The sequence below is a fragment of the Ceratotherium simum genome, chromosome X (assembly GCF_057802395.1).
Source record: "Ceratotherium simum simum isolate JZ-2026a chromosome X, ASM5780239v1, whole genome shotgun sequence".
NCBI lineage: Eukaryota > Metazoa > Chordata > Mammalia > Perissodactyla > Rhinocerotidae > Ceratotherium > Ceratotherium simum.
Genome location: NC_141940.1, coordinates 18,530,715 through 18,542,751, shown reverse-complemented (window position 1 = coordinate 18,542,751; position 12,037 = coordinate 18,530,715). Strand labels below are relative to the sequence as shown.

Below are 12,037 nucleotides of genomic sequence, written 5' to 3'. Positions count from 1 at the left end.
TTATTCCTCAAGTTCTTTGGCAGCAGAATGTCCAAATATCAGCATCAGCACCATTAATGTTTGTGATGTTGTATGTGTAAAAAGCAGACTTAGTAACACTGGCCTACAATTGACAAAAAGCTGGTGTTGGGATTAGCATTTGTGCCAGAACTTCAGCTCCGTGAGAGCAGGGATCGAATCCATTTTGTTTTCTACTGTCTCCAGCATCTGGTATAGTACCTAACACCCAAGAGGTATGTAAAACCTAGTTGTTAAATAAACAAATGTTGAAGAAGCCCACCTGAGGCCAAGAGTGAGCCTTGCTTCCTATAAATCATGGGTTTCCTGATGACAACCTTTGCAACCTGACCCAGGACATCTGCTGGCCCCGCCATGTGGCAGCCCCTGGAGAAGGGAGACAGAGAGCAGGCCTGAGACAACAGCAAAGGAGCTTGGGGTATTATTTCTTTGCACTGTTCAGGCCCACTTCTCTGGGTTGGGAAAAGGAAGAATATTAATCATGCAACTGTACATGACCCACACAAAGAATTTCTATTCGGGCAAAGCATTTTCAACAAAGTGAAATTTGTAAAGAGAGATGGGGGAACTTTTTGAGATACCTTTAGTTTCATAGGCAAGACACTCTAACCCAAGGTTTCTAAATGGAGGTTATGGATTGGGTGTGGGTTTGGGAGGAAGTGGCTTTGACTGTGGCTTGGGGCCAGGATTGATACCCATACAAAAGTTTAATGGACCCAAATGGCACTTGATGGGATTTTCTTACTCTTAACAGATGGAGGAAAAGCATCACATGGTCACCATACACGAGGGCTTACAAAAAAAGACCCAATGCATTTTTATTTGAGCATTTATTTTTTTCCAAAGAAATCCATGCAAAGGGAAAGAGAGAGAGAGAAAGACATGGTAACCATGTTCTAGAAGCCAAACATAGGAAAATAATTTGACACAACTTGATTTTTTTTCTTTGCAAAAGGACAATCTATACTACCACTAAAATTTACCCTCCTCATAAAAATACCATTTGATTTTCGAAAACATAACACATGGTTAGTCTTCTACTTAATGGCTGGAGGAGGTATATAAGATAAAAAAATAGAAAAAAATAAGAAGGTGGTTCCCTTTATAGAGGAAGACCACAGGGTGCTGAAGGACAGCACGTGAGCTGTGCACTAGGAAGTCAGTGCACCAGGAAGAAAAAGCACACCACATAGATTGCCAAGCTGGTTAGAACCTTCAGGGGGGAATGGCCATTCCCAAGGTTGTGAGAGGCAGCTATCTCATTGTCCTTCTGATTCACATGTTGCTTGCTTCCAGGAGCATCATCCACATCCAGATCATAAGCCAGTTCTGCCAAAAGAAAATAAGAATTTTAAATACAGGATGATAACAGCATCAGGTGTACACTATTCATGGCTCACGAACTTGTCTGGACTGCTGGGAGGCCCCAGCTTTGATTTCTTCCTTTCGTTGAAAGGAAGGCTGCTAGAAGTTGGGAAGGAGACAGGGGTGCCTGCATGAGGGGCCCACCAGAGGAAGGAGATGGCTAGAGGTGCTCCTTCCAGAGATCACAACAATGGGGAGCAAGCTGGCTGCTCCCCTATCCCCTTTGATCCCACCCAGACCCCAGGGTGTACGTTGGCCCTCTGCAACATCTACCTGGCAAGGCTGTGCTTGAAAGTCATTTTCACCAGATGTCACTGGTATCAAAATGTAAGGTGCTGTGTGGGTGACTACATGTATGTCCTTGTGTGCATGTGTGTTAGTGGGGGGGGGGGTGCTGTGGACTCCCACTGTACCTTTCCTAGGCCCTATACCCCAGAGAGATTTTCTCCTGGGAAACTTGCTTTAATTAGAGTTGAGGACAGGGCAGTTTGCCACTGAAAGTTGTTTTATTTTTACAAATAGTTTTTCTTTTTTCTATATGGTCTTTGCACCCCCTCAAAAAAAAAACATACAGAAAAGCAACATTGATCTAACACATCGGATTTAAACTGATACCAAGCAAATTAAGACTAAGGAGAAGCTAATGGGTAAGGGTCTTCCTTCTTTGACTGTCTACCATTTATGAGATATGTTTATGATTCTGAAAAGAAATCGGGATGTTGGGGTCGGCCTAATGCAAAAGTCTCCCAGAAGGCAAATCTAAGTAGATAGTGGTTTGTCAGGAAATTCACGATGGCTGGCCCTGGCCTAGGGCTGTTTCTTTCAGATCTGCTTTTTCCGATTTAGAGCTCAAATCTACTCCCTTTGCTTTTTTAGACTCAGTCGCAAATGTTTCTATTTCAATAGCTTGTGAGGGTGATGTGATGTGAGCGACCTCACCAGCCAACTGTCCTGTGGCCAACGGAGCCGGAAAGATCCCTTGAGGACACTGAGATGCATAGCAACAGGCACAGAGGAAATGACTGAGATTCTACAGGGGGAATGAAGGAAGAGGAAGGAAGAGCTCCTCTTACAGGGGATGAAACACTCAGTAAGTCACAGGAAGAAAGTGTGAGGACTCAGCTGGTCCAGGATGCGCGCAGAGCAGGGCCCAGGCCCGGGGCTGCTCTGAGGCTGGCACTGGTTAGAGCAGGCAGCAAGGTCAGGGCGATCAAAGCCAGGGGCTCTGATTACACAGACTGCAACACTACTTTCCAAAAGGTCTATTGCAGTTTATAATGCCATCGGCAAAGACGTGAGGACCACATTTACTGTGCCTCAATCAAAAAAAGATACTGTAGTCAGTAGAAGATGATAGCTCAAAGTTTCTTTAATTTGCATGTATTTAATTACTAGTACATACTAGATCAACTTTTTCTATGTTTTAGTTCACTAATTATATTTCTCCATGCATAACAGTTCATATCCCTTGCCTTTTTATCTAACGGGTATTGATATTTTTCCTATTCATTTGAATATATTCATTGAGTATTCATTGAATCCTTGGCCTATCCTATTCAATACAAATAATTTTTCTATTTTGTTATTAACTATAATTATTTTTCATTGCTGTACAAAGAAATGATGTCTTCCCTTTGAATACGTATGAATCTGACTACATTTTGCTCCTCTAAAGCTGAGAACATTTTTCTTCGAGTGCCGATAATAATTTAAATTGAATTTTCCAGGGAACCCTCTTACCCAGGGAAAAGTGACTCAGCAGACTACAATCTAGATTCTGTCTCCCCGCAAAATAAATACATATAAAGAAAATAAAAAGAGGAGAAGAACAAAGAACAATGTAGACTTCTTTTTCTGAAAGGTGAACTACGCAGAGTGCACAGAGAAGGCCGAGGTCAGTTGTCAGTCGGCAAGGATAGCATAGGCTTAGGTCACGATCGGGTTTCACCCAAGTTGAGAACACATATGGCTCTATCTGTTGAAAGCCCAGCCTTGAGTCTCACGGCAACTTCTCAACTTCAATGAAGACAGGTATTTTTAGGGTTGACCTAAATGAGAGCGCTCTCAGCATCGCTTTCGGATTCCTTTTCCGGATATTCCTCTTGCCCATCATCAAGATGAAACAACGTCTATTAATGTTACCACTCAGCTCCTACACTATCCTGCTCTTCAAATAATCCGTGAATGCTAAACAGTTTCGCCTACTATAGCTGTTGTGGTCAACCCAGCACTTATGTTAAATCTAGTAGTTTCTAATCTTGTTTTGCCACCAAAGACTTCTTTCATTATTTCTATCTCTCGGACCCTATGTTTCAAAATTATAAAAACGACTACCAGTTATTAAGTCCTCATTGCGTGCCAGGCACTGTGCAAAGCTATTTCTATACATTATCTCATTTAATTTAACCATCTCAACAATGTTATGAGGTAGGTGTTATAATTCCCATTTTACTGATGAGAAAGCTCAAGCTCAGGTTATATTTTTTGCCCATATTGACACAGCTGCTAAGCGGCAGAGGTGCTATTTGGATGCAGGTCTGACTCTGAACCTCAAATGAAACTATACCATCTCTCGAAAAATTTTGTATACAAAATAGACTGTAGTGATTCAGTAGTAATGCATTCCTTCTTGAAGAAACCTCAATTAATGAAATATATACTGCCAAAGAGAACTTCCAAAAAGCATGAGAAAAGTCAGTGTTTCCACATAAAATTGATCGCATACTTGATTAAGTAGCCTTGTTAAGCTTTGTGAAATCCTAAAAAGAGCTCTGGGTTTGGGGACTCAGAATGGGAATTATATCAGTTCTATTTTGCTGAAGAAATCAGCAATGATGGCCGGGGCCATTAGACGCCCCTGGCACAAAGCTGGGCCAAGTCTTCTACCTCCAAAGGGCCTCCAGGAATATTCACAATAATAGCTTTCTGTGCTTCCTAAGCTGTGGCTACAGGTTTCCTGAGTCTCCCCATTCAGCAACAGCAAATCTTTATCACCCAACCCCATTGCCAGGCTCCTGGGGCTTACATTGATGGGAATCCCAGCAAAGACACAGTCTGGGCCTGGGCCACCATCATGGAGATTAGAAATGAAGGGGACAGTTTAGCAGGACAAGGAAGGATTATGGGAGATAGAGGAAATAGGATTTTGGTCAAAGATAAATATGGACACTCCTGGACAGGGGAAATATAATCCAATTTAATTCAATACACTTTACAGTAGCTTATTATGTCCCAAGCATTGAGCTAGAAGATTGGAGAAAGACTTAGTGTCTGCCTTCGGGACTCCCACACTCTAGCAAGGAAAACAGACCTATAGACAAACCAACTAGATATTTGGCAGAAAGTAGAAAAGGCTCAGATAAAGATACAAGCAAAATACCATGAGGATAGAAGGGAGAGAGAAAAATTCCAAATGGAAGGATCTGGGAAGACTTCTTGGAACAATTGGGATATAATCTACACCATGAAGGCTGGGTAGAACTATGGCAGTGCTGAATGAAATGGGTATTCATTTCAGGCAAAGGGTTCAGCTTGAGCAAAATCACCAATATCAGAGAATGTGGGTAGGGCATACTCAGTAGGAGCAAGCAGCCTCTAGGGTGGGAGGGAACGTAGAGTGTACATTGTTGTGGTGAGTGTGTGTGTGTGCTGCGTGGTGGGTGATAGAATGTAAGGCAGGAAGGACAAGTAAGGGCCAAATCATGGCAGATTAGGAATGCTAAGACTTTATTCTGTGGGCAAAGAGAGCCATTAAAGTTTTTAAGTAAGGAAACCACACAATCTGATTTGTGGGTTTTTTTTTTAGATTGGCCCTGCGTTAACATCTGTTGCCAATCTTCCTCTTTTTCTTTTTTCTCCCCAAAGCCCCAGTACATAGTTGTGTGTCATAGTTGTAGAGTTGTAGCTCTTCTGTGTGGGACGCCGCCTCACCATGGCTTGATGAGCGGTGAGTAGGTCCACGCCCAGGATCCCAACTGGTGAACCCTGGGCCAACAAAGCGGAGGAACATGCGAACTTAACTGCTACGCCACTGATTTGTGTTTTTTAGAAAGATCATTGTTAACAGTTTGGAGGACAGCCCCAAGTGGGAGAGACTTGTCACGCATCTTGTCTTGGAAAAAACAAGACGCCTGTGGGAACAGTATCTGGGGATCAGCCAGTAGCAAACAGAAATTTTTTAAAAAACCTACAAAGAAGCTAAATCTACACAAAACCAAAACCGTCTCATTTCGCTACAAATCAGATGTATTCTGGAAATCACCACAAACCATTCTCTTTTAAATCATTCATATTTTTACCTTTATTCGTGATTTTCCAGAACATATCTTTGTAATTAGGCACATATTGTAAAATGCACATAAATTGCTTCTATCTGGCAGTTGATTGTCAGCGAGAACCTTTTGGGCCAGGAAGGAGATTTTCATGCTAAATCCACAAATCTGTTTCTACTTGCAATCAGTTTACCTGTGCCCGGAGGCTAGACCCAACAATCTGTACTAATTCCTCAGCCCTGACTCTCATTTTGCCCTCATGTCCTTTGTGTTGCAGATGAGATAGTCCCTTTAAAATAACTGTCAGTCATTAAGGTCTGCATGTTGTGTTGGAAAGCTTTTCTTCCTTGAGGAAAGCACTCAGTGGGGAGCCCTGCACCCTTCATTATTCAGAGTCTCCTAGTCAAGTTCCTAAGGAGGCTGTACCATCCTGGGAGTCTGGAGCCTGAGTTCCAGGCGTGGCTCAGCCACTGACTTACTATTTCACCTTTGGCAAGTCATTTCTCTCTCCTCAGGGCCTCAGTCACCCCAACTGATAAATCAGGGTGGTGGACTGGATGTACTCTAAGTTTCCCTGTAGTTTTATTTCTCACTGATTCCAAGCCCCTTGGGGCCCAGTAAGGAACATAGTCTGCTGCAGCCTGCAATCATTCCTCTACCCATAGCAGCCAAGGTGGGCTCAATCAGTTGCTTCTCTTGGGATGTGTGTGTCTGGCGATCTTCATCAGCTACCAAATGCTGACTCCTCTTTCTTCTTGAGCTGTTCTAATCTTGGATAAGAGACCCTGGCAATAAATAAATCCATGCCGGATTGTTTTTGTTTTCTTTAAACCCTGGCATAATAACTTCCACTGAAGCCAGTACTCACAAAGCTTTGGGGGAGAAGTTGCTGGATTTGGGGTGCATCAAGCGGGCATACAAAGGCAGCCAAGGAAGATCTGTCAGCCATTGAGACAAGCCTTTGGGCCCTTACAAAGCCACTGGGGTCTTGAGCATATAATAAGAATCAAATTTTTGCCTTCTGATGGCATGGGCATCAAGGAGGGCAATGCATTTCTATAGGGGCCTTACCCACACCAGCAAACTTCACAGGGCAGCCTGAAAGAGCTGCCATCAAAATACCAGGGGAGAGAATGCTACTGTCATGCGGAGCATGGGGGTTTCTTTCTTGCCAAGCTTGCACCAGCAGATGGCTTCAATCCGGCCCTAATATAGCAACAGAGCAATACTGCTATCCCTGTGTTTTGCATTTGCTGTGTACAGTTGGCCCCCAAGATATGGATATGTGAAACCTTCAATCCATTGCTTGGCAGACCCCAGAGGCTGAAATTGGGGAAATCTCTGGAGAAGTCACGTTCATTGCACTACTGCTCACTCTCCTGCCCATTCCCACAGAAGCCCTTGTGCTCTGCCATTTGCTTCGTAATCCCAAACAGATCTTGGTTTCCTTATCCTCCCCTGAACACAACCCTCCTTCCTGCCACATCAACCCCTCCTTCCTTTGTGAACTTTCAGGTGTGAAATGACTACTTGGACTTGAAAGCAGAAGAAAATGACTTTGCTAATGACCTTTGGGTCTCTGGAAGTCTACATTTTCTTCTTCATAGATCAGAAGGGGGGAACTGGCACACTTGAGGCCTCTGGTTTTTAATAGGTCTAATGGGACTCCTTTTAGAATGAGCCCATTTCAACAATGTGCCTTCTGGACAAACAAGTGAGCTGCCAATTTTGCCTACTAAATGACCGTAAAATCTGGGAATAATCCCATGGCTTCTCCTGGAAGAGGGCTGGGCAATGAGATGCCCACTTCATTTCCTACAGCTAATTCCAGCCTGCAAACATCCTCATAACCGATGTTGAAATCCCAATGACGGGATGTTGAAAGAATACAATGGGTTTTCCCACTAGTATAGGCATGGCCTCCCCTATTATAGGCCTCTGTCTCTCAATCTAGGGTATGGGTATTTTCATGTCACACTGCAGGGGGCTGTGGGTACATGAAGCCATGGCATGCTTCTTCCTAGGGATTTAGGGGGAAAGGCGCACTATTTTATACTAAATCATGCAAGGCTGAATAATGGAGTAGAAATGCACTATTTGCAAACTCATTTAAGACTTGATAAAATATTTCGTATTTACTAGGACCTTCAGGTTATATCCTAGATCCTCAGGAGCACGTGTTCTCTCTCGCTCTTCACTGATGTATGGGGTACTCAGGTGGAAAGATCTTAAAAGCACTGTTAGGACATTCGTGTCACCTGGGCTTTGTAAACTACCAAGCTGGACACTAACTCACAAATTCCTGATAATTGAGTTAAGGTAGCCTTTTCTATGGCAACTTCATTGTCAAGAGGGGAACACCACAGTAAAGGCCCTTAACTGGGATTGGACTGCTTAGTTTTCTAATACAAAATGGTTTCCAGGGGTTTCAACTACTAACTATGCTACTATTACATTCAGCTATTAAGAAAGGAACAAATGAAAATATCACTTAGTCCCTTTAGAAAATAAATCATTTCACTGTAGAATCTTATTATAATGTGGGCTACTACTATACTGATTTAGGTACATCATGAGTCAAGTCGTATTCCCAGAAACAGAACAACTCCATCCTGGAAACCCTGACAGTATAAGGGGGTGGTGTGGGTGCTGGCCCCCCTCTGCCAGCCCCAGAATTATCACCACCTGCCACACGAGGGTCACGACTATTACTCTCATGCTACAGATCCTTCTCACCGAAGGCTGCCTAACAGCTGCACAGGAATCACAGCTCATCAAAGCCTTTACTTCCCACTGGAGCAACTACTTCCTATGGGAAGTAATGGGCCTGAGAGTCACTGGAATAGGAGAAGCTGGTGACAGAGACACTGTTCAGCTAGGGCCAGGGAGAAGATGAAGACAATAGGCTTAGAGAAGACAAGGGAAGAGAACATTTTAAAGAGGGGAGGGTTAGCATGGTGTGGAATGTTATAGAGAGGTCAAGAAAAGTAAGGACTGAGGAGACGCTACTGCATGTGTGAACAGGAAGGTTACGGGAGATTTTCGAGGGAAGTGTCAGTCGGGTAGTTGGGTCAAAAACCAGTTAGTACTGAGTTGAGGAGAGAGTGGGTGCTGACGTGGACTCACTGAATACTGATTAGTCTTTAGAGAAGTTTGAGAGGGAGTGAAATGAGGCACTGTCACACTGACTGTGCCTGATGTATTGGGGCAGTGCTATCAGTGTCACAACACCTAACCAGTCTGTACAACCAAGCTTTGTTAGAAGGTGCCTCCAGAGTTCCAATTCAAGACAGCCTTTGGAAATGCTATATTCTTGTTATCTTTGCTGCACTAACAACCTGTACTAGACACTCAGATACTTGTATACCAATGTTTATAGCAGATTATTCACAATAGCCAACAGGTGGAAGAACCTAAGTGTCCATCAATGGATGGATGGATAAACAAAATGTGGTATAGTCATACAATGGAATATTATTCAGCCATAAAAAGGAATGAAGTACTGATGCATACTACCACATGGATGAACCTTGAAAACATGATGCTAAGTGAAAGAAGCCAGTCACAAAATACCACATAGTATATGATTCCATTTATATAAAATATAAATAGACAAATCTATAGAGATAGAAAGCAGATTAGTGATTAGCAGGGGCTGGGGGCAGGGGGATGGAGAGTTATTGCCTAATGGTTACAGAGTTTCTGTTTGGGGTGCTGAAAAACTTCTAGAAATAGTGGTAATGGCTACATAACATTGTGAATGTAATTAATGCCACTGAACTGTACACTTAAAAATGGTTAAAATGGCAAATTTTATGTTATATGTATTTTACCATGATTGAAATAAAACTATAGAAACCAAAAGATAATGGCATCTGGGGCACATCCCAGTTCCTAAGGGGAGTACATTGCTACTCTGCTGCTCTACTTTGTAGAGGGGTGAGTGTGTGAACGTATCTGATAAGCAAAGCATCCACACCCAAATGGTACTCCTTCAGCATTTTGAAAGTCGAGTTGTCCAAAAGAATGAAAATGAATGGCTATTTAATCACTACCCTAGAATTGCAGATATGGCTCCTCAATTGAGAATGGAGGAAGAGAGCAATTTTTTTCAAGGATTTTAAGGCTATCTTAAGAGAAATTTTTATACAACCTCAGGAAACTTACATGTACTTTTGTGACTCACGCAAACGATGCTAAGCTGAAACCACATTTAAAAAAAATCAAAGAGGGCCGGCTCCGTGGCTTAGCGGTTAAGTGCGCGCGCTCTGATGCTGGCGGCCCGGGTTCGGATCCCGGGCACGCCCCAAGGCACCACTTCTCCGTCCAACGCGAGGCCGAGTCCCACGTACAGCAACTAGAAGGATGTGAACCTATGACATACAACTGTCTACTGGGGCTTTGGGGGGAAAAAAATGAATAAATAAAAAAAAAAATCTTTAAAAAAAAAAATCAAAGAATACACTCTGTCCTTATTAGTTAAAAAAATTTAATGGTTTAGATTCGCAGAGCTCTGTTTATAATATAAATTTCAGGCATGATGCAGCTACAGAGGTATGCATCACTGGGCTTTGAGGATATAGAAAGAAAACACAAAATGTCCCTTATTGTAGCCAAATCTAATTGCTGGTGAGGGGTCATAAGAGAGAGGGAATGGTCTTATGGTCCCCCAGAGCCCAGGCTCCAAGACGCTCAATGAAAAGCTCTTTGATAACATTTGGGGTAGGGTTTTAGATATACTTGGATGGGAAAACTCAAAGTCTGGTAATCTTCCATTTTTAATCAGCCATGGTGGATCTTACAAAAAATGTACCTGAGAAGTAAAATGCTTGCAATGTCCTGGCAATGCCCAACAGCAAGGAAAATTACTAGTACAGTAGCCAAGGGGTCAAAATGGTTCAAGTCTCTGAAAACAGTCAGCCTGGGTGTGGGAACATTGCAGACCAGAAATCAACAGCAGGCAGGTGTCCTCATAAATGAAAGATGAAAAGTCTCCCTAAGTTGTTCCATCTATGTTTCCTAAAAACCCTCCAACTATGAAATGTTTCCCTCATCATTAATGGGATTTGGAGAACTGAGACTATTTTCCCCTGAATTTACTTGGAAGAACATATTGTCACCCTGGCTCCATCCTCCTACCTTCCCATCTTCAGATCTGGACTGTCAGTAAGTCCTCATTCTCACATTCACACAGGCACCATCCCTCTGTCTTTTGATGCTGACCGTTTCTCCTCTTTCCTTCAGCGTCTCTCTCCCTTCCCACTGCCCCCACAATCCTCAATGCCGCAGCTAGATAAGATACCCATTCCTCTCCAATGGCCCATTGCTGTCCAGGAAGAAGGAATGTTCTATTCTGTGACAGCAGGAATAAGACAACACTCTTTTCCTAAATCACATGTTAGATCACATTTCTCTCTTCAAAATCCTTTGATGGCTCCCTACTGTATGCGGGATAAAGTCCTAATTCCTTAGCATGGCATTCACAAACTTCTCCATCTCATCTTGTCTTGCTTTGCAGTTTCAACTGCCCATATATTTCTCCAAGTACCATATACTGTAGTCATACCATCCCATTCATCATTTGCTGAAAATGGCAAGTACTTTGAAGTTTCCATGTCTTTCTTCATGCTGCTCCCTCAGCCTAGGATAGTCTCTCTCTTCCTTTCTCTCTCTCTCTCTCAGGCCTAAACTTACACGATAACTCTTCTGGGAAGCCTTCCTTTCTCACCCTAGCCAAAATTAATCACTTCCCTCTCTGACTAATAATTGAATTGTACTTCTATTATAGCACTAATTTCAATCTGCCTTATAGTAGAGTGAGTTATTTCTATGTTCCTCTCCTCAACTAGACTACCAGCCCCATCAAAGTAAGAAATGAGTCTTATTCCTCTGTGGCTCCCATGCAGTACTTGGCTAGCACAGACACTTAGAAACATGCTTGTTGACTGAATGAATGGATGCATGCATCAGTGGCTTCACAAGTGAACACATACCCTCAGTCTACTGAGAATGTGCAGGTGAAGAGCTACCTCCTTAGCAGACACCCTGCCCAAGGAGTCTATCCTCATTAACTGATGATTCCCCAGGGGAAGGAGTCCCGCTGAGCTATGATGAAGACAAGACAAAGGCAGGGCCAATGGTCGGGCAGGGCTCAAACCCTGACCTCTAGATTCCAAAGCCCTCTGACAATAGCCAGTTCTCAGTACTCACAGCATCAGTTCACAGAACTCAGTGTGGATGGAATCTACGAAGATTATTTTCTCACTTCCTTTTGCTGCCTGCAATGTGACGCCTTGTGATGTAAGCAGCTGACACATGCCAGCATTCTGTGCCACGCTGGGACGGAAGCAGGTTTCCTGGTGAGCAGCTTCCATTTATTTCTC

The 12,037-nt window shown here is 43.1% G+C and overlaps 1 protein-coding gene across 2 annotated transcripts in view; it reads right to left on the bottom strand.

Annotated features, from left to right (window-relative positions):
- Positions 1-831: 831 nt before the first annotated feature.
- Positions 832-12,037, bottom strand: part of GPC3 (glypican 3) — a 413,786-nt gene continuing 402,580 nt past the window's right edge. For both annotated transcript variants that reach the window (XM_087427499.1, XM_004437263.2), the window contains one exon: positions 832-1,347. In XM_087427499.1, the coding sequence (XP_087283625.1) occupies positions 1,178-1,347 (170 nt within the window). In that variant the 3' untranslated portion in view covers positions 832-1,177. The remainder of the gene's footprint in view (positions 1,348-12,037) is intronic.